The 23,820-nt window shown below is 40.0% G+C and overlaps 1 protein-coding gene across 2 annotated transcripts in view; it reads right to left on the reverse strand.

Annotated features, from left to right (window-relative positions):
- tmx3b (thioredoxin related transmembrane protein 3b) overlaps positions 1-23,820 on the reverse strand; it is a 107,153-nt gene that overhangs the window by 18,372 nt on the left and 64,961 nt on the right. For both annotated transcript variants that reach the window (XM_056737748.1, XM_056737747.1), the window contains 3 exons: positions 17,891-17,989; positions 5,320-5,377; positions 5,156-5,209 (listed from right to left, as the gene is read on the reverse strand). In XM_056737748.1, the coding sequence (XP_056593726.1) occupies positions 5,156-5,209; positions 5,320-5,377; positions 17,891-17,989 (211 nt within the window). The remainder of the gene's footprint in view (positions 1-5,155; positions 5,210-5,319; positions 5,378-17,890; positions 17,990-23,820) is intronic.

Here is a 23,820-nt window from a genome sequence, read left to right on the forward strand (position 1 = left end):
ATCATCAAAACATTTACATTTACACCCAAATCGACAGAGAGTTCAGGGATTGTAACTATTGGGAAAAACTTTGTTTGAAAGACTATGAATTCTTAGGCAGTGTTAAGCCATTACAATTACATAATTAAGTATTTTGTTGTTATGTAGAACTAATTAAATTATATATAAAAGATCAGCCATCTTGCATCTGGTACTCAAAAAGGGCAACTCCACGTGCTATGGGGGCTCCAGAAAAGGAAAAAAATCAATAAAAACACTTTGATTATTCCAATAAATAGAAAGATTCAGGCTCTGTCTCTGTCTAGATTGTCTCATTTTGGACTCGGTATTGAATTGGACTTAAACCTCTTTGATCTTGGATTTGTCTCTGAAAGTTTTGCCAAAGTTCTACCAACATGTGGACTTTGCAACATGGGGCAACAACACACTAGACTTTGTTTAAAAAACAGAGAAGAACGCGTACAAAGCTGAGCCCTTGCCCCACCTCGGGTGCTCTGATCAAATCTCTGTTATGCTAATCCCAGCATACAATCCACTTCTGAAACATTCCAAACCAGTTCAGAAAGGTATTACAGTATGGCCAGACGATGCTACCTTAGGACTGATTTCAGTACACAGACTGGAACATGTTTAAAGAGGCAGCCATTTATCACAATCATACAGACTTACAAGAGTGTAATAAATCAGTGACTTTTTGCATCAAAAAGTGCAAACCAGAAAACATGGATGACCGCACAGGTTTGTGGGCTGCTAACGACCAGAGATGAAATGTTCTGAACAGGAGATAAAGCAGCCATCAAAACAGCAAGAGCCAATCTGTCCTGTGGCTTTAAGAATGCAAAAGTGGACTTCCAGACACACTCAATCAGTTCTATTAAAATGCAGAATGACACACCTGGACAAAAACTGCCCACAGCTCCCACCGACCAAACGCTATGTAGGATTAACCCACGCTACGCTACGAGTCCTGACACCATATTCCATAGGATTCAGGAAATGTTCAGACATACAGACATTCTCGACATGAAAAACGGAAAAAAAAAACATTAAATGAGCCATAAAGATGGTATATATTTCCAGGAGAATAATTTGTTGTCATGTCTAGATCTGTCACTGCCATTGATTATCACGAAAATTGTGAACCCACTTGGTACTTCACGGTACCGCTTAAAGGAGGATCCACACTGCATGCGATTCAGCTAGCAGCACTATGTACGGTACCTGATCTTCAGAGCTGTGGCTATCGAAGAGCACCTTCTCTTTTGTTGCAAGATCTTCGCTGTCTTGAACAAGATTGTGTTTTCATTTGGTCTTGTTGTCAGTCATTGGTCAGTCGGTGCACTGTTTTGTGTGTAGTGTCAGATAATCTGGCAGCCTATTCCTTAACAGGCTTTCTGCAGTCTTTCAGATCAGGATAGGTTCCACAAAGCTACACCAGACGAAATTTAATATTATGATGTTGGAGATGATGTATTTAGCCTAAGGACAAAAGTTAGTCATGATCTGGATCTGCAGGAAATTATGCAAGGCGATGGTCAAAGTCAGTTTGCTGTCCAAGGGGACTGACTCCTGTGAGACAGAGTTTGGCGTGTTTTCATGCAATCACTGGTTTCCCGCCTGATGTCCTCCATGGTCTTTTTTAGGGAATTGTTCCTGTGAAGTTGACCCTGTGTATTCAGGAGATGATGAAGCTCAAATATTTTATCCTGGAATATTTAAACAGGAAGATTGTGAAGTTCCCATACCAAATCACATCCCATCTAAAAAAACTTTACTGGAAAGAAGACCATTGGGGGGCCATGGCCACAAAAATGTGATGCTGTTAAGACTACTTCCACTGATGTGCGGCAGTACGGTTCCTGAGGAGGATGGTGCTTGGAATATTTTGATGGATTTTAAAAGAATTGTGGTGTCTCCAACGTTAGATGAGGAATTAATCCATTCAGTATTTGCAAACTACGATACTTGATCAACCAGTGGACCCACCACCTGCAAGAGGGACCGTAAGGGGCCAGTGCTTAGTGGATCGGGCAGCAATCGAAGGCGGGGGCCTCGACAACCCGATCCCTGGACGGGGAATCTAGCTCTAGGGACATGGAACGTAACCTCTCTGGTGGGGAAGGAGCCTGAGATTGTGCGTGAGGTCCAAAGATTCCGACTAGAGATAGTTAGGATCACCTCTATGCACAGCTTGAGCTCTGGAACCACACTCCTCGAGAGAGGATGGACTCTTCACCACTCTGGAGTTGCCCATGGTGTGAGGCGGCGGGCTGGTGTGGGTTTGCTTATAGCCCCCCAGCTCAGCCGCCATGTGTTGGAGTTCACCCCGGTGAACGAGAGGGTCGCTTCCCTGCGCCTTCGGGTTGGGGATAGGTCTCTCACTGTCGTGTGCGCCTATGGGCCAAACGGCAGTGTAGAGTACCCGGCCTTCTTGGAGACTCTGGGAGGGGTGCTTGAAAGCGCTCCAACTGGGGACTCCATCGTTCTTCTGGGGGACTTCAACGCCCACGTGGGCAGCGACAGTGACACCTGGAGGGGCGTGATTGGGAGGAACGGCCCCCCTTATCTGAACCCGAGTGGTGTTCTGTTATTGGACTTCTGTGCTAGTTACAGCTTGTCCATAACGAACACCATGTTCAAGCATAAGGGCATCAGTGCACATGGCACCAGGACACCCTAGGCTGGAGGTCTATGATCGACTTTGTGGTTGTTTCATCTGACCTCCGGCCGTATGTCTTGGACACTCGGGTGAAGAGAGGGGCGGAGCTGTCAACTGATCACCACCTGGTGGTGAGTTGGATCCGATGGCGGGGGAGGAAGCTGGACAGACTCGGCAGACCCAAACGTACTGTGAGGGTCTGTTAGGTACGTTTGGCCGAATCCCCTGTAAGAGAGATCTTCAACTTCCACCTCTGGCAGAGCTTTGACCAGATCCCGAGGGATCTCCCCATTGAGGAAGCAGAGACTGAGGGCTCGGAGACGGACTCATCCATCACCCAGGTTGAAGTCACCGAGGTAGTCAAGAAACTCCTCGGTGGCAGGGCACCGGGGGTGGATGAGATCCGCCCTGAGTACCTCAAGTCTCTGGATGTTGTGGGGCTGTCTTGGCTGACAAGCCTCTGCAGCATCGCATGGCGGTCAGGGACAGTGCCTTTGGACTGGCAGACCGGGGTGGTGGTCCCTCGGAAGGTGTGCTCCAACTATCGGGGATCACACTTCTCAGCCTCACCGGGAAAGTCTATGCCAGGGTACTGGAGAGGAGATTCCGGCCGATGGTAGAACTTCGGATTCAGGAGGAACAGTGTGGCTTTCGTCCCGGTCGTGGAAAACTGGACCAGCTCTATACCCTCTCCAGGGTGCTGGAGGGTTCATGGGAGTTTGCCCAACCAATCCACATGTGCTTTGTGGATTTGGAGAAAGCATTCGACTGTGTCCCTCGCGGCATCATGTGGAGAGTGCTCTGGGAGTATGGGATTCGGGACCCTTTGCTAATGGCTATCCGGTCCCTGTACGACCGGAGCAGGAGCTTGGTTCGCATTGCCGGCAGTAAGTCAGACTTGTTCCCGGTGCGGATTGGACTCTGGCAGGTCTGCCCTTTGTTGCCGGTTCTGTTCATAATTTTTATGAACAGAATTTCTAGGCGCAGCCAGGGACCTGAGGAGGGTGTCGGGTTTGGGGACCACACGATTTAATCTCTGCTCTTTGCGGATGGTGTTGTCGTGCTGGCCCCATCAGAACATGACCTTCAGCAGGCACTGGGACGGTTTGCAGTCGAGTGTGAAGTGGCTGGGATGAGAATCAGCACCTCCAAATCCGAGGCCATGGTTCTCAGTCGGAAAAGGGTGGCTTGCTCACTTCAGGTTGGTGGAGAGTTCCTGCCTCAAGTGGAGGAGTTCAAGTATCTTGGGGTCTTGTTCACGAGTGAGGGAAGGATGGAACGGGAGATTGACAGACGGATCGGTGGAGCCTCTGCAGTAATGCGGTCGCTGTACCGGTCCGTTGTGGTGAAGAAGGAGCTGAGCCGCAAGGCGAAGCTCTTGATTTACCGGTCAATCTACGTTTCTACTCTCACCTATGGTTATGAGCTGTGGGTCATGACCGACAGAAAAGATCCCGGATACAGGCGGCCGAAATGAGCTTTCTCCGCAGGGTGGCTGGGCGATCCCTTAGAGATAGGGTGAGAAGCTCGGCGACCCGGCCCCGGATAAAGCGGAAGAAAATGGATGGATGGATACTTGATCACAGACAAATCCTTTAGGAAGTTTTTCCTGAGTTCAGCACTACTCAGATCTCATACATTGTTTTGGGCCTCTTGTCCACTTGTGGACCATGAGATTTGAGGGCAAACACAGCTTTTTCAAGCGTGTAGTACATGACACACAAAACTTCAAGACTGACTTGAAAACATTAGCAACTAGGCATCAGTACATGGTGGCCTATCATCTCCATGCACCATCATTCTTTAAACCACATCAGCAGATATCAAATGTCTCTTCTGTCTTGGTTTCAACACTTCCTGAGGTTGCAGAACAACTTAATTCTGTTATCTCCGCAAGCATGACTATTTCCTTAGATTTCACACATCTTCGCTGATGAAAGAAGCTAAGCTATACATGTGGGATGAGGTGCACGACAAGATAACAAAAGACTTACCGCAATAATTTATGTAGTGGTCGAGGCAATGCGCAGCTGCAGTGTCGTGTTTATAGAAAAAGTATTAAAATGTAGACATTCGCAGAATAAAAGTGGAACATGGTGGAAAAATTGAGCTTAATAAGTGAATACAACTATTAGTTAGCCAGTATAAAACTAAAACGACTAGGAATACTCGCAGGCAGCTGAGCTACAACACCAAGTGAAACATTATAGTTGCTCCCTGATGGTTCCCAACTGCAATATAGTAATGGTAATTTCTTATTATGTGACAGGAGAGATCGTACATAACACTGCTCAATAGGACCTGTTGTAAAATATTTACTGCAGACTTTTTGCCATTGCTGCAAAAAATTGGATAATGTTATTGACCCATTTAACAATTAGTGCATTGTGGCACCTGTGATCTTAATCTTTATTTATTTTTTACAGGCCTAACACAAATGTTTGTCAAATAAGCCAATTAGATAAACTAGCAAAACAAGAGTGATTTGGATCTTACCTGTTAAACTGTTCCTTGTGCTCAGTAGCAACTCTCTGGACAAAACCTTTTAACCTGATGAAAAGCACTCAAATGAATAAATTCTGTATACATTTCTTACAGCATAAAATGACTGACACAGTAGCATAACCTCATAGACTTCAGTTTGTGACTGATCTTTGTACCTGACACTCTGCTCTGTATGATCCTTCTCATCAGTAACTGCAATTGCCACCAATTTACCTGTTCACATGAGGAATAGAACACAATAAGGCACGTGCAAGGTGAGTTTATACAGTGCATCCGGGATGTATTCACTGCTCTTCACTTTTTCCACATTTTATGTTGCATAACAGCCTTGTGGATTAATTAAATTATTTTCCTCAAAATTCCAATAATGACTATGTGAAAAAAGTTTGTTTGAAATATTTGCAAATTTATTTAAAAACAATCACATGTACATAAGTATTTACAGCCTTTGCTCAATACTTTGTTGAAATATCTTTGGCAGAAATTACAGCCTCATGCTTTTTGAATATGATGCTTCAAGCTTGGCAGACCAATTTTTGGGTAGTTTCTCACATTCTTCTTTGTTTTCTTCTTTTCATCAAGGATGTATCTGTACATCGCTATCCCTTGATCCTGACTTGTCTCCCAGTTACTGCCGCTGGAAAACATCCTGACAGCATGATGCTTCCACCATCATGCTTCATTGTAGAGATGGTAGTGACCAGGTGATGAGCGCAGCCTGGTTCCCTCCAGACATGACACTTGCTATTAAGCCAAAGAGTTCAATCTTTGTTTCATCAAACCAGATAATTCTCCAGAAGTGCCTTTCGTCTGTCCAATCTACCATACAGGCCTGATGGAGTGGAGTGCTGAAGAGATTGTTTTTCTGAAAGGTATCCTCTCTCCACAGAGAAACGCAGGAGCTTGGTCAGAGTGTCCATCGGGTTCTTGGTCACCTACCAATCTAAGGCCTTTCTCCCTAAATTGCTACAACCCCCCACTCTAGGAAGAGTACTGGTGGGTCCAAACTTGTTCCTTTCACAGATGATGGAGGCTACTGTGATTATTGGGACCTTCACCAGATCTGTGCCTCGATACAATCCTGTTTTGGAGGTCTTTATACATTTGCTAGGACTTAATGGTGTGTTTGTGCTCTGACATGCAATGCTATCCATGGGACCTTATACACTATAGACAGGTGTGTGCCTTTCCAAATCATGTCTAATCAACTGAATTTACCACAAATCGATAAAATTGTAGAAATATCTTAATGATGATAGGTGGAAGCAGGATGCACAGAACAGGAAACTCAATGGGGTGAAAATAGGTGACAATGATGCGAGACCCCCCCCAACGCTATCTATTATATATAGTCATTGTTTATATATAGTTATACAGTGGCGTAAAAAAGTATTTGCCACCTTCCTGATTTTTTGTTTTTTGCATATTCCAGATCCAGATCCAGATCAAACAAATTTTAATATTCCACAAAGAAAACAAGAGTAAATGGAAAATGCAGTTTTCAAATGATGGTTTTATTTATTAAGGAAAAAACAAACAATCCAAACATTTTTGACCCTATGTGAAAAAGTAATTGCCCCCTAAACCTAATAACTAGTTGTGCCACCCTTGGCGGAAACAAATGCAATCAAGTGTTTGCGATAGCTCAGAATGAATCTTTCACAATGCTGTGGAGGAATTTTTGCTCTATTTTTTGTAGAATTGTTGTAAGGATTAAGTAACATTAGATCATGAAAATTACATTTCATGCAGTCCGTTATGTTGCCGTGTTTTAAAGTAAGCAGTCAAGTTGTTAAGTTATTGGCTTGTAAAAAAGGGAGTCGACTCTGAATCACGCAAACAAGACGTGAGCTAGTCCGAGTCTCTACCCGCTGCATATCTACGTCACTAGAAATAGTCCCCGACTACGTTTGGCTGATACTGCCGCGAAAACTTCACTCTCCTCCCCCAACACTGTCGCTCGTTCGTGATGCGTGTGCATCATGTCTAGAACCTGTATTCTATCATTGTCCTGCTGCGTAACCCAAGTGCGTTTAAGCATGAGATCACAAGCCAATGGCTGGACATTCTCTTTTAGGATTTTCTGGTAGAGCGCAGAATTCATGGTTTCATCAATTATGTCCAGTCATCCAGGTCCTGAAGCTGCAAAGCAGCCCCAGAACATCACACTACCTCAAACATGACTGTATGATGTTCTTTTTATGAAATGCTGTGTTCATTTAACCCCAGATGTAGTGGAATGCACACCTTCCAAAAAGTTCAACCTTTGTCTCCTCAGTCCACAGAATATTTGCCCAATAGTCTTGGGGATCATCAAGATGTTTTTTAACAAATGTGAGACGAGCCTTTTTGTTCTTCTTGGTCAGCAGTGGTTTTCGCATTGGAACTTCCCCCTGGATGCCATTTTTGCAAAGTCTCTTTCTTATTGTAGAATCATGAACACTGACCATACCTGAAGCAAGAGAGGCCTGCACTTCATTATATGTTGTTCTGGGATCTTTTATGACCTCCTGCACGAGCAGTCGTTGTGGTGTTGTAGTAATTTTGGTAGGCCAGCCACTTAGTTCATAGTGAAGGAAAATGGACATGGTCGACCAAAACTCTCCCGAAGTTACTCTCTCTCTAAAATTGTCATTACAACAAATTTCGCAGTATATAAATACTTAATACACCACATTTAGGTTAGCTATACATCCGTGGTAACACTTTATAATAACTGCACGCTATGAATCATTTGTTAAGCATCAGTACATAGTTAATTAATCATTTATGAAGCATTGGCCCCACATTAATAGACTTTAGTAAGCAGTTTATAAATACAGCTATAAATGCTTTGTTCTTGATTCATAAGCATGTATAAAATATGCTTAATAATCAAATTTTCATACTTCATTTAGGATGAATTCATCATTTCTAAATTAAGGATTACATTACTTACAAACCAGTTAGTTAGGAGTTGTCAGTGGTTCATGAGATCATTAAGAAAGTGTTAGTAAATGATTAATAAACTCTTTGAATGCACATTTATACATCTTATTATTCTGACAAATAGTAACAGTTACTTAATTTGTTAATAAATGCTTTTTAACACACATTCCTGCTGTAATTCATGATTAATTAAGGTAGTTATAAAACATTTACTAGTTGTTAGATAACTATTTTTTGTGAGCTCATCTAAAGTGAGGACTATGTATGCCTTGTAAAGCATTTACAAATGAGAGTTGCATATCACTTCACAGTTATATTTTTTCTGGAGGTGTGCAGGATTTTTTTTTTTTCAGAAGTTTATTTTTCATTTTATATCTATTCATTTAATGTTAATTTATATGTTCGGTTGTACAATTTTAATTTTGCAGAGGTTCATTTATTTTTTATATTAAATCGTTTTATATTCATTAATATGTACAGTTGTACAGTTTAATTTCTTTTGCATCTTGAAATAAATATTTCTATGTTCTGTCTCCCTCTGTGTTTTTTTTCCTATTTCTGTTTAGAAGATAACTGAGCCTTTAACTCTCATTTGTAAATGATTTACAAGGCATACATAGTCCTCACTTTAGATGAGCTCACAAAAATAGTTAACTGACAACTAGTAAATGTTTTATAACTATCTTAATTAATCATGAATTACAGCAGGAATGTGTGTTAAAAAAGCATTTATTAACAAATTAAGTAACTGTTACTATATGTCAGAATAATAAGATGTATAAATGTGCATTCAAAGAGTTTATTAATCATTTACTTACACTTTCTAAATGATCTCATGAACCACTGACAACTCCTAACTAACTGGTTTGTAAGTAATGTAATCCTTAATTTAGAAATGATGAATTCATCCTTGATAAAGTATGAAAATTTGATTATTAAGCATATTTTATACATGCTTATAAATCAAGGACAAAGCATGTATAGCTGTATTTATAAACTGTTTACTAATGTCTATTAATGTGGGCCCAATGCTTCATAAATGATTAATTAACTATGTACTGATGCTTAACTAATGATTCATAGCGTGCAGTTATTATAAAGTGTTACCCATCCATTTGTGTGATAGTAAGGTAAGTAGCCTAATGCATAGTGTGAGTTTAACTTAAGGTTATTGTCTGCTGGTATGGATGCCAATATGGGTATACTTATTGTTACATTTATCTCAAATGCTGAACGTGTCCTTCGAATGCATAGTGCAGACCTTTCTGTCTAAAATCAGCATGTCATTTTTAGAGGACAGTTTTTACCATTTCCCCAGGGACTGCCTACATCTACACTGGGAGCGCATGGCTGATACCAAAAGCTTCTCGAACATAGCAGCAGTAAAGATGGAGGGGGGAGTTTTGCGAAGTGTTCCACTACCCTCTCTATAACCAAGCTTTCCTTTTCTGTTCTCCACTATCCTTATCAAATAAAGGTAGAAAGACCCTAAAATATAACTTACCATTTCAGTGCTCAGGGTGGCTCTGTAGTGGGTTTTTTTGTGACAAGACTGAAAACCCTTTCAAAAATCAGCATTGCTATGGAACATAACCAATATTCCAAGCATTTCTTCAGAGAGATTAGAGAAGACCTCCTTGCCTCCCCTTTTCAACAGACCAATGTCTTGCAAGGCCTCATCAATACGCTTGCTGACAATGCTATAATCAAAGCTGGTTGTTTGATACCTACGGAACTCATCTTCCACTTGATCAACAGTGATTTCATCAAGTAGAATAGAAGGAAAGTGGCAGATAAAGAATCTGAGAGAAGAGAATTTCACAGATTGCCTTTTTAATATGTCTGCCACAACAGCATGCCTAAGCAGTTCATCCCTAAAAGGATATTTGGAAACCATGTATTCAGCTGCAGATGAAAAGAACTTCTTAACATCTCTAAAGAATGGCTTTTGCTAGAGGTTACCTTTGTTTTTAATAAAGGTTTGAGTGCCATGGCCAATTGACAGTTCCTCATCAGGTAGCTGATTGTCCCTTGTGATGGTTTGCTTCATACCGCTACTAATTTCACTCATCATAGTCATCCCAAAACCTCGCATGACTGCAGCATTGTCAGCAAAGCTGACACAATTTGACCATTGTATGTCTCTCTTCTTCAGTTCACCATCAAGTAATTAAAATATTGCTTTCCTAACAAGACTCTCTTGTTTCACAAATCTTGAGCAACATTACAACTACCCTCCCAAGACTGGGATCAAAACTCCTAACAACAATAGGGTACATTTCTATGTCCTCCATATCAGTGCTTCCATCTGAAGCAAGGCTGTATGGAGACCGCTTCATTGCTTCTGTAATGCACTCATCATCATTCCTGGCCAGGACTTTCAATATGGATGCTGTCTTGGTTCTGGCACAGCCATACTGTTTGGATATCTCACTATCAGGAAACATCTTCCTAAAGAGTGGTCCGGCATGGTCTGCACCAGCTAACGGCAAGTTGTGTTCTACAGTGACTCTAGTGAGAAGGGTTTGTGCCCGAATTGGCCTCAAATATTGTGATTTTCGGAAGAATGCATTGATTTTAGGTTGGTGAATCTGTAGCAGCCGCAATTTTAATATTTTTTTTTTTCCCTCTACGTGACTCCGACAGTCTGAAAGACACACACATTTATGGGAATCAATATTAACGGACTAGTAAACTTTTATTTTAAATGTTGACTAGCATCAGCTGCAAGCATTTGCTGCAAGTCATGCACACACACACGCACACACAAACACCTCTTGGTAACTTTCTATGCTGCACTTAATTTTTTTGCCAGCCTGCCATAATCAACTTTAATAATTATTAGCGTGAATAAATAAGTAATCTCTAAAGTTTTCATATGACTTTTATTTTATTGACAATTATCGAGAGTTTGATTTGGAGAGCGCATTCAATCCGATCCGCTGTCAGGCAGATTCCATTTACTGAAAGAGAACGGCGCTGCACGCCGTTTTTATGTGACCAAACTTAATAATCTCTTGCAGATATAAGTGCACGTTATTGAGTGTGAGAATACACCAGCTTAATTGGCACCTATGGTACTTAAATCATGGTTCCAATGGTAAAATAATGGTTACTTTTCATGAGCGCTCATTTAAAAATCTGAAATATTGTTAGCACATCTTGCGGGGGAAGTAATCGTTATCAAATAAACCTGTGAGATCATCGAATGCATAGGATTAAGCTAATTCAATATTTCAACTTTCCACATCCACCTGATCCGTTGACCTTTAAAAACAATATGTCAGAACGTATGGGTGGAATGGGATCACAAAGAATTTTGTGGTTCTGCCGATTTGATGACTCATGATATTGATTGATAGACCATAGGACGTCATCGCTGATTTCTATTTGGAGAAAAAACGCAGCAGAGGCGTCATCAGGTTTTTGCGTAGTTTAGAGCCAGCCAGCGTTTTGCACGTGTTTTTACACGCAACGTGTGAATGGCCCTAACAAGATTAAAAAGGTGATTAAAGATTAAGATTAAAAAGGTGGCAGACATTAAACATTTAGCTACTTATATTGTGCTGGCTCTTTCACAGTCAAAGCGGACCTTGACCCTGTCCATAGCAAATCCTGCCGTCATTCATTTGTTTGGCCACCTCAATTAGATTGAAATTGAACAAGCTTATTCAGAGTCCACATAAATTAAACTTAATTTCGTTTCGACTCAGCAAGGAAAATAAGTAATGTTGTACATTATAGAGTTATAATAAAAGTGTATATTTTTTGTGTATTGAAATGTTTAAATAGATGACAACTAATTGGGACAATAAATAAAGACCTCTCTACCACCCTTAACCTCACCATACACTTTCATATTAAACACCTGTTAGCCATTTTCCTATATTTTCTTCATTTTAATAAAAAAAAAAAAAGCCGATATGATATGTGAATGTAGTTCGGCAAAAGGTGGTTTTGAATCTTGCATACATATGTAGTGTCAGTACTACTTATCACGTGGTTTACTCACTATGCTAGAGAAGCTGCCAGGATTTTCCCAATGGGTAGATGCAAAATGTAAACGGCCCCTTAGTTTTCTGTTTATTTAACATCACTTCGTCTCCTGCCTGCTGTTCTTCCCTTCAACTCTATAGCTCCCTGGTGGTCGGGTTAAAGGATTGACTCATTGATATTTCCAGGTTTAATAAGTTCCTCACGGAGAGAGATCTAGTGAAACTGGACTCAAAGTTTAGATCTATAAGATCTACAAGCCATATCTCGTAGTTGGATCTATGAGTATGGTAATAAAACATTCAGGGCTTTATTGAAAACTTTCTGGGCTTCAGCCCCCTTAAGCCCACCCCTAGCGCCACCCCTGGCTCTTCTTTAACTCCCGGTAACAAAACCCAGATCTGACAAGAATATCTGGCTTTATTGTTTATAATGTTAAATAAATAAAGTAAACAGGATTAATACCTCATGCCAACTGTTAATTGATCCTAAAAACAAAGAAGGAGCCATTGTACTGCTTGTTTTCTTGTTTATTATGTGACCGTCACCTGGGAAAGAATTACAAATCATAATGAACACCACCTTCTATAAATATTGTTTTTTGTCGTTTCATGGTCATTGTATGTCTTGTTTAGCTTTGCAACACAGACATCCAAGAGTACACAGAGACTATCACTGCCTACATCAAGTGCATTGATGACGTAATGCCCACAAAGACCATCACTGTGCAAGCCAACTAGAAGCTGTGGATGATAGAGGAGGTCTATAGTCTCCACAAGGCTCGGAACGCTGCCTTCAGAGGTGGAGATGAGGAGACCCTGAAGACAGCTAGGGCCAATCTAGCCCTCGGCATCATAGAGGCTAAGAGACAGTACTCCAGCAGAATAGCCCCTCTCTTCAGCAACAGCAGAGACACTCTGAGTCAGTTGCAGGGGATTCAGACCAGCACAGACTACAAGCCACCACAGCAGACCTGTGACAACACCATCCCCCTGCTAAATGAACGTCAGAATGCCGTTAACAGACTTCAGATCAGCAATTAACAAAATCATCCCTCAACAGCTCACTCACAAATTGGTCTAGCTAGGACTAGGGATGTGCTGGTATGAGATTCTGATGGTGTGATAACCTTGAGCAAACCTACCACGGTTTCACAGTGCCATGGTATTATAATTACATATATACAATGTAGATTTTTTCCACTGAACACAATACGTTTTATTTTTAACAAACATTTAGAACATTCTGGAACATGTCAGGTTAAATCATTAAAATAAATATTTGAGTTCTTCTTAATTAAAGTAAAATAAATGCAGTCAGTTAAGCGAGCCTTAACCTGTAGCTCAACAATAATCAAAAGTTCAGAACATAAATAATATTCTGTAAAAAAAATAGAAAAAAATGCTTAAATGTAACTTAAGTGAGCCTCAACCTGCAGGTCAAAAATAAAAATCTGTAAAAAAGCAGTAATCGAACCTACAGCTGTCCAATGTTTTTGGAGACATGTTTCCTTTCTACACATTTATTTTTCAGTCCAAGTTATAATGCAGGAATGTAAGGATGTTAACCTATTTCAAACGAGTTCATGTGGAGCTAGTTGATTACCCCTGTTATTTTTATTGGTAGAAAGCTAAATAGTATTTATTCTGACTTGACTTCTTTTTTTTAGACGCTAGCATCTGCTTTACATTATAATCTTATGCAGTTAACGTCCTGAGCGCTTTTTTTAACGTCAGCACTGGCATCTTTTTCTACAGCTCAGAGTGTCTGTTGAGGTTGAAAAAAGTCTAACTTTTCTGGAAAAAAACACCGTTCTTCACAGATAACCAATGACTGAGACCTGTCGATTCCATAACAACATGCAAGAATGTCGAGAAGGCCCAAGCTCGAAAAAAATAAAATGGCGGCCAAAATTTCCATTGGAAAATAGTTTTCTATACCTAATAAGTTTAATTTTCACTTTCAAAAACGTTTGAAGTCATTTCTAGCAAGAAATATGTGATTAGTTATTGCAAAGACACTCTCTGTTTATAATTCAAATAGACTTCCGTTACACTGCCTATCTGTTTCTCTGGACTGCCTTCATGCACAGACGCAGCCTCTGAAGTCATGGCTGCTATTTGTAACAAAACGATGCCAGCGTTTTTCTTTAACTGCCTCTTTTTCGACAGGGAAATCATGCACACAGGTGATGCTCACTCACTGACTTCTTGCACCAACCGGAGGCGGAGGGGGCACGTGGCTCGTTAAGCTCTTCGCTGCAAACAACCTGAGGGATTTGTACACTTTCCATTTTGGAGGAAGAGTAAATAACTGCGACTACCGCAGGAAGGGTATAACAGGAAATTTTTGTGGTTTTGACACCACAGTGTAGTGTTATTTGTATGCAACATGGGTCTCAGTGTAACGAAATTTCAATCCTCTATATGTGTGTACTGTACTGTTAGCAGAATTTGACTTTTTTATACCAATTTATAATTAGTTATGTAAACAAATTCTGTGGCTCACGTGTTTTAAAACATTTTAATATGGTTATGTAACAGCCGATTCGTCAGACCAGCTTGTGTAAACTTTAAATATTTAAACTAGCTTGCGACCTGAATGAACAAAGATTTAGGAACACATAAAATATATATAATCTGTATATTATAAAGTTATTACAGATGGAGTGAAGAAGCATTAAATAAGACAAGAACATTCTAACCCCGTGGTGACGCAGTTTTTCTTCTTATGAAAAATATGAATATTCGAATAGCATTTCTCATTTTCAAATAATAATCACAGATAGAAAATTCGAACATTAGTGCACATCCCTAGCTTAATCCATTAAAACCAAATTACAAAATTTAGTATACACCTTAATTATACCATGTAAAGCAAATAAGCAATACAGAAGATCCCAGAATAATAATGCAAAAACGCTAAATGGCACTTTTAACGTTTTACAATGTAACTATACCATAATACTGAAATCTAAATAAATGGTGGTGAGTTAATATAATTGTCAAAATGTTTAAGTGTTTCAATTACTGCTTTATATTTTATTTATTGGTTTATATAATTAATTGGCTACATTTATTGTGTTTTCGTTCTGAACTAACCCTAAGATCGACAAGGTGGCATATCGACTAGTTTTAGGAGTTATTTAGCTGAATCTAAAATAACATGGGAACCTGTAGTTAAATATTTTAGTTTTTTAATTAGATGTATAAAATAAATCTGTAGTACATTGTTTTAATAATTGTGACCCCACCTGTAATTTCCAGCTTATAGTCACAGAATTATGAGATTTAAGGCATCAAAGTTTTTTTAGCCAAAATAATGACAAAAATATGTAATGTGTGTACTGCTGTAAATGGCAGATCATAATCATACCCTGAAGTAGCATTCAAAATTGTATTAATTGTATATTTGACTGTATGATAAACGCGATAAATTAAATATTTTATTGACACTACACTTTATTATTTAGGCCACTTCCTTAACATTGATTTTGAACGTCTTTTTTGGGCAAAAACACCTGATAATTATTGTATCAATCGTTTAGAAAAACTTTTTTTACCACCAGAAAGTTTAAACAGACCATAATATTGTGTTGCGTGAGCAATAATCATGTCAGTTCCGTGCAAGGCAAGGAACTTCAGACTTTTAGCTGGGTTCTTATTTCTGTGCGGATATTTTTTGCGTCATAAGCCAAGTTAAGAAATTGTAGGTTTTACACAAAGTATGTCATATCGAAGTGGCATAATAATAATTCTACTGGAGCCATGCGAAACCATACTGTATTGGTTTCTTATTGCTGCGATGTGGAGAACGCAGATGGAAGCACCGAATGCAGACATCAAATGGAAAAGTACATTATGATCTAAAGCTACATACAGTTATGTTAACAATTACTTAATTATGAACATCAATATTTTAATATTTAAAATTCAATGCATCAAAGATGGATTTACACTATTTGTTGGCAGAATGAGCTGTAAATATTGTGAATGCATCTTGAGCACAGAGAATTAAACAAATGGAGATGAGAATCACTCCGCTTCTAGATTCACATAATTTATAGGTTCTTTGATTAATTTTTATCATAAAAACTTTTTCCTTGCAGAGTTTGCACAGATTCCTCAGACAGAGTTATTGTTCACAAACATTGAGCCGACTTTCATCCGCGCATAATGCATTTCCTCAACAAGAACATAATCTTAACATCATAATTACTCTAGCGTTTAGCCTATGTATATGGGCAGTCTGCTTCATTAGGAGCTATTCGCTCTGCGAGATCACAACACAGGATATAATGTACACACTGTAATTTAGGATTTTTTTTATTCTCCTTACATTTTACATTAGAACCGGTAGATGGGGTTTGACTTGAGAACCTATCATCTTCTGACTAGTTTTCAAAAAGGAAATTGGCGAAAAAAATTTTGCATGCCGGACCGCCACCCGAAATCCGGGTATTAAGTGAAGACGGCGTGCTGCATTCATTCATCTTTGGGTTGTTGAGCCTGAGAGCCTCTCTCGACTGCTGCAGCAGGTGGCACGGATTGTGGCATGAAGGAACCGACAGATGGGGTTCCTGTGGAAAACGCAACAGCGTTTTGCCGCATCACAATCTCTAACAAAGCGATGCTGACTGGCCTGGGCGTGTCAGACGCAAGCACTAGCGTGAAATTGTAACCGTCCAGAGGAGGGATAGCTGGTCCCAGAGGTTAGGAAAGGTGGGAAGCCTCAACCACCGGCCGTCACAGGCAGAGGCCTTGTTTCTCTAACAGTGAGAAGCCACCCGCCACCGTAACCTAGGGAAGGTCATGGGTTACCAAGGGAACCAATCATGAGGATATATCAGATGGAACCACCCTGCTGGGGGGGGGTTACTACGTCTGGAACACTTTACGTTTAGAGCTATACACTGCTCTGCCCAGCCTGCCCGCAGGAGGTGCTTAGCGATGGATGGAATGCCTATTCTTCACCCGGTGGGGGAAGATTGGAGTTGGAAATATGCTGACCCGCCTAGGAAGGGGGAAGGTGCCTTTCGCAGGCGTACGCCCTACCGGTTGCCGGTCTTACCAGGCCATGTCAAGTTCTTCAGCCACCAAGGATGACACATCCATGTTCCCAGGTGTCAGGGACGACACTCCAGAGTTTCCAGTTGTCATAGTCACCAAACCAGAGCTCCAAGTCGGTATGAGTGTTGCTTGTGATGACTTAAAGGCTTTCCCTAGGCATTTGAGGCTGGCTTCCAGCTTGGGAGACCCACCTTTGAGGTCGGTGAGAGCAGCTGGCATCCCAAAGCTTCCAGCAGAGAAGATTGTAAATATGTCTAGGGTGTTTATCCAGTCCCTAAACTTGAGCACATGAAAACCACATGTTTTTGCTGCGTGCTTCATGCTTGAAGCACGCAGAACAGTTCCACAAGCATAAAAACCCTCGCGAGAGCACATTTATGCTCTGCAAGCACGCAAGACGGTATCAGCACGGGGAAAATAGTCTTTGTCTACATAATTACAATTATAACTTTAATTTACATAATCCATCAGCCACTCAAAAGGAGAGGGCTTGTGTTTTTTTTAAGCTAAATCCACAAATATGAAATCCCTGCTTGAATATATTCTGTTTCACATTATGAAATATGAATAAAAAAGGCATATATCTGCATTTCCAATGTCAGGGATGTGATTTTCAGGAAACTTATGAATTGACCAAATGAATATTTGGAATGCAGTGCATGTTACTTCTTACTGTACATCTGCTAAATGCCTTTAATAAAAAAATAGTCATGTTATAACTGAAATAATGTTCTACCTGTTTCTCCCAGCTCATAGAGTGTAAAGCCATCGATCTGCATGTAACTTTGAAAACGCTCCCGATTTACCCAGGATGACAAGCTGCCATCTTCATACTCTGAAACAGAACAAACACAATAAAGACTAAAACACAAAACATGTCACTATGCAGACATATGTTTGCAAAATGATAATGACTCTGCAAGGAGATCACTCATGAGACATTTCTAAAATAGACATTTATGTGCCACTTAACCTGAAAAAAAGACCAGGAAACATGAGTTGTAGCAACCTTCATCTAGTATTCAGAGAAGCAACTTAAAACTAAACAATAAATAAATCAACTAGCTAACGCATTAAAGTGATAAATTATATGACTTTCTGTTGTACTGGAATTGAAACAGAGACCGAAATATTCATTAAGGCACATCTGCTGTTACACAGCCTTTAAAAAAGTAAAATCAATTAGTTATCATTCCAGTGGTTAAATGATTTTAGGGAAACTAAAATAACACATTTCCACTGTGACACTTATTTTTCAACACAAAAGTAAATCATATGATGTAATTCCTTAAAATGTGCAAGACTTCACAACCCCAGTGGCAGATTTTTTTACTTGTTTACTTTTTAACATAAGCTTACTTAATTCTTATATTATTTTTCATAAAACAAGACTTAATATCTTGGGTCACTTTTCTTGTCAAGAAATTGTATATTGATTGAAGAAGTTTTTAATAAAAACAAGACAAAATTTCTTAGTAAGAATGTCATTTTTGGCAGTGCAGCGCTCGTCAATGTCATGAGGTGGCCAATCAAATGAAGGAAGGTGAGGATTACTGTCCGATCAACTGGAATGATGGAGTTGTTATTGACAGAAGCCGAGGATGAGGTCCGTTTCATTGCTGAAGAGCACGTTGTATCTAGGCCTGTCGCAATAGCAACTCTTTGTTTGCCGATTAATTCCATCAGAAATAATTGCGATAATCAATATTATTGTAATTTTATAAATAAGTAAAGATATTATAATATAATGATAATGTAATAATGCAAGTACACCCTTTAGAAGAACAAAGACATTTTAATAAAATATTTGGACATTGAAATTGGAATGTAAATAATAACTGGAGTGTAAATATTTAAAATGAATAAAACAGACACTTCCATTCTTTAATTATAATTGATTGATATTTGTTACAAGCTCTTGTGATGAAGTTTAGGGTAAGCAGAGCCTTGATATGCTAACTCTAGAGAGGGCAGCAAGTTGTATGTGATAATGTGGCCGTTTGAAAAAACAATTTCTCTTTATCTGGAATGACTTTTTGAGTGGTGTTCCATTCGTGATGTATATTCATACATGTGAACAGTCATTTTTAACTTAAATGTCTGTAATACCTTTCTCGATCTCCAAATGCCATGCAGCTTTTGTTTTTGATTTGTGTTGCTGTTTTCATTACCTCCGTATTAAAAGAGGAGATTGTCTTGTTCACGCGCTCCTTAGTTTTAATATCAGAGTGGGAGGTTTTTTCGGCTTTGACACCAAGACGATTAGGCCTACTACAATATTCCGAACTGGCTTTATTCATCAGGAAAACACAATATAACTCTGAGTCTTTTCACCTGCCCATGTCCGCCCCGTGTGTGCAACTGCACGCACGCAATTTTGTTTGTATGTGTGTGTAATGCACATTGTGATGAAAACGAGCCCACCAGCTCTTCTTCGGCAGGAATTGTGAATCCAAAAGAGATATAAAAATATTGGAACACTCGCAGAAGCACTTCTGTGCAAGGTGGTGTTTATTTACAGTGCCAAAAAGTAATCCACAGTAATGGTATATTTTAACAGTGTCCAGGTAACCAATAAAATCCAAAGTATCAAATTAAAGAGAGAGAAAACCAGAAAAGAAAACAACTATTCACTCACTCTAAATACAGTTTTTTTGGGGGGGATTGTGTGAGGCACCTAAAAAGCACTATTGCGTCGACTTGGTTACCCAGAACAAGCCTTGATTTGGGGTTTTTCATGGGCTTATAAAAGCCAAATCCCCCCCTTTTTTGGGGCCCTACCATTATCCAGATAAGTTTACATTTCTGTGACACCAGTAGGATCGTACTTACTAGTATATCCCCCCTTAACACATAATGACCCCATACCCACTCCATATGTATAACAAGTAAGTAACATGTCATTCTTCACTTAAAATATTTAATCTACAAGCTTCGTACACAAATATCCAAAAAAACACCCAGACACTTAACACAATGGTATTGCCCCCTCCTGGCCACATTGGATCGGCCCAACGGAATGCCGTGATAACCGCTGACGGCAGTTTGTTCGGGTCGAACGCTAGCGCTTCGTACTAGAAGACAAGAGACTCACTTGAACTAACAAACATGAGACGAAACAAAGACAAAGTGCAAGTATGTATGGAAATGTACGGAAATCGCTATTGACTGGGAATTTTGAGAGATGAAAGAATGTGTTCATGTGCCATAGGTGTTGCTTGTGCACCAGCTCCTCCGACAGCGCTAACAGGGAAAAGGAGGGTAGCTGTTGATGAATAAAGTATGTAGCTGTGGATGTAGGTGTGTTAGTGCTGCTTCCCCCGTGGTGGTAGACAAAGTGAGTTTATCACACACCACATCCAACTCACCAGGAACACAAACAATGTCAGACATATTTGTCCACGCATTTTTTTATCATTTATGTCCCTGTACGCAAAACAGGGACGCGTCGTATGACTGGGAAACACGCCACAACAATAATAAACCTCTCCTCCATTTTGTTCGGAAACAAATGTGGTCGGAACCACAGTTTATGGGACTGCATTCTCTGGAATCCTCTCAAGCGGTAGACTACTACGTTCCCATTGGTTTCCGCCGAACTGGATCATTGCTCATTACCATAAAGTTAACCTGATTTCAACTCTCCTTGACGCCCTCAACGCCCAAGCTCCTCGACGCTGCTCGCCTTGAAAATTGATGACTTCCGGCCACGTTGGTGCTCTCGACGGCTGCGGTCTGAACGCACAGTAACAGAGAAAGCGCAATTGGATAACATGCCATTAATTTTTATGTTAACAAACGCAAATATAAACTCAATGGCAATATATTGCATCACCAAAAACTACCGACGTCAAGTTTAGAAATCGCGTGATAAGTCTATAAATTGACTATCGCCACAGTTAGGCCTAGTTATGAGAAGCAAAATGTTTAACAACTGTTTTATCATAAAAATATCAGCGGCTGTTCAAATGTTGCGTGTAAAACACGTGCAAAACACTGGCTGCCTTGTTTTGTCCCTCTTTCTGGCACATGAGAGTTTGCGCTGTCTTGGTGTCTGCCACTACTTTTTTGAGCCTAATTGACACGCGTCAACGTTTAAATAACAAAGCGAGAAAACAACCGATTCTAATGTCCAGAAATGCGCAACGCGGTCACTAACGGATGTCGTTAAATTATTTTTCATATGGGCCCGGACCTGACTTGCTATGCCACTAGTTGGGATGATGAAATAAAGAGGTGGCCTGAAATATCACAAAGACAAATTCATTTATTTTGTGTTGTTCAGTTTTCAGGTCTTTGCTGCACAATTATAAAAGCACAGAGGCATATCAGTACCTGCAGCATGTGGGTTAATTCAATAGTGATGTTTAGAATATACCTTTTTAATAAAGCAAATATAGGCAAGCAAAGGAGTCCATGAACGCAATGCATTTAATTACATGTTCAGCATTGCCTTCCCATAGGAAACCGTTATAAAAGCCCTATTCGAACGGGATTTGTTTTACATTGCAGAGGTTGGGTAAAATCCCATTACAACAGGACTGTAATATTAATAGTCCACTCGCACGACATTAAAAGTATCCGAAAGAAAACTACCAGAAGTAGGGGGGTAACTCAACTCTCTTTCTCTTCTCACTTTGTACGTTCCTGGTTATTTTTTTGTGTTATGGGCTTTAAGCATATAATACTGCTTAAAATTGTAATCACTTAAATTGTGTTTTTGATTTTGGTTTCTATGCTCCAAGTTCTGTAAAAGTAGAGATGAGTTGTTTTATGTCCACGAGATAACGTTGGATGGTATAATATCTGGGAACAAGCTGAGGACCAGTGTTGGGAATCACTGCACTATTGTTTCCATTATATTTTGTATTGTGTCGTATTATAAGTTGAATTACCTTATAATATTTGTATATATATTTTTTTAATTTGTTAAAACAGTTAACAGTTAAAACACACAGATTGATCAGAATTGAGAAGTGTAACGGAGGTCTGCTAGTGTGTGAAAGTGTCCACGTGCAAACCTTAATCTTTGTAAGCAATAGCAATACAGGACAACCCTGTTTCTCCTACTATTGCGAGGCATAGCCTATACAACGGGCCGATTGGTGTCAGACGGGTTACATAAACAGCAATAACAGTAACTTTAGTTTTGCCTTATCATATTGGACCCAAGTTGGATAATAAAACAAGCAGATTGAGCAAGAGACATTTGCAAGCAGGACTTCGAAGGACATGTGTTTTAAAGGTACCGTTATGTGCACACACACACATACAATATCAGTGTATTAAGTTACACAGAACATCTTTCACAGCCAATGGTCAAGTTATGGAAGTTGTTGAAAGTACACAGGACAAACGCAGCGAGCCTTTAAAAACTGAACACATTGTTTTCATTCCGGCATAAAGTGATATTAGTGCCTACAAGCAGGTATTTGCTTACTGTTTTTCGAGGATTTCAATTGGAAATCCTTCACATAAATGAATTGCTCTCTTGCCACCTCTGAGGCTGGGAGGTCTAAATACTGTTGTTTCGTTTGCTGCACACACCAGCACATAACATTTAGCATGCTTTGCTTGAACTTTGGTCATGGCGTGCAACTGATAGTCCTACGTCACTTGTGAAAGCAACAATGGCGGCGGAGCTGTGGGTGGAAACGTGCAGATTAAGGAGCAGAAATATTATAAAAAGAACCCCTATCCAACGTCAGAAGGGAAGCAAAATCTGATCGGCTTGTTTTTTCCACATGCTAGCAGGGAAAGGCTCGACAAAAGAAAGTCAGTGGGTATTCATTTTGACATTTTCTGGGTTGGTAGATGCCCCATGACCCCAAGTACTTAAACACATGAAAAGTAATTTCCAGGAATTCCAGGAAAAAAAGTTGCCCCATTACAACAGAGCACCAGATCACTTGCAAAAACTTTCACACATTCTGTTGCTTTCTGGTGGAATGAACTGCCAGCCTCTACCTTATCTGCAGAATTTATCCGTCTTCTAATTGCTTAACATGGTGAACTCATCAAAAAACGAGTTGGGCGTATTACATAGTATTTCTGTGCTCGATACACTTCCCCAGCGATCGCACAGGTTTCGGAAAGTTTTTTTTGAACATATAAAATTGTTTTCGTAACAATTTTTCTTAGTTCCTTATTGGACAATTCTCCCGGAAAAGCAAGCGGCACCACAGAGACGCGGGAGAAGGAGCATGCGCGGATGTCACTTTCACTTGTAAGAGGAGATAGAGAGAGAGAGAGAGAGAGAGCATACGGTCGCAAAGTTCAAGTGTTTGTTTTTCACTGCATTTGGGTGATGAATGTTATATTAACTGTGGATGTAACACTGGATATGGAGATCGTTTGAAACTGATATGGAGCCGTCCCAGCCCTAAAAGATGCCGGACATGAACCACATGCGGTGAGTGAAACTGATGTCTGGGTTCTGTTGAAAATGGGTGCGCAACATGCTTTGGTTCAGCCTACCCCTCCCCCTGCACGCGCCGTATGTTTTCGGAAACAATTGAAAGATGTATCTATCTTTTATAAATGCAATCAAACTAAATACTCTTCGAAGATACAAAGTATGAAATACTACTCTATAGGTACTCAAGATTATTATGAGATTGGCAGAGACCCTGTGTGTTACCCGCTTTAATAAAAAATATATATATA

Source organism: Triplophysa dalaica, chromosome 23 (assembly GCF_015846415.1).
Source record: "Triplophysa dalaica isolate WHDGS20190420 chromosome 23, ASM1584641v1, whole genome shotgun sequence".
Taxonomy (NCBI): Eukaryota; Metazoa; Chordata; class Actinopteri; order Cypriniformes; family Nemacheilidae; genus Triplophysa; species Triplophysa dalaica.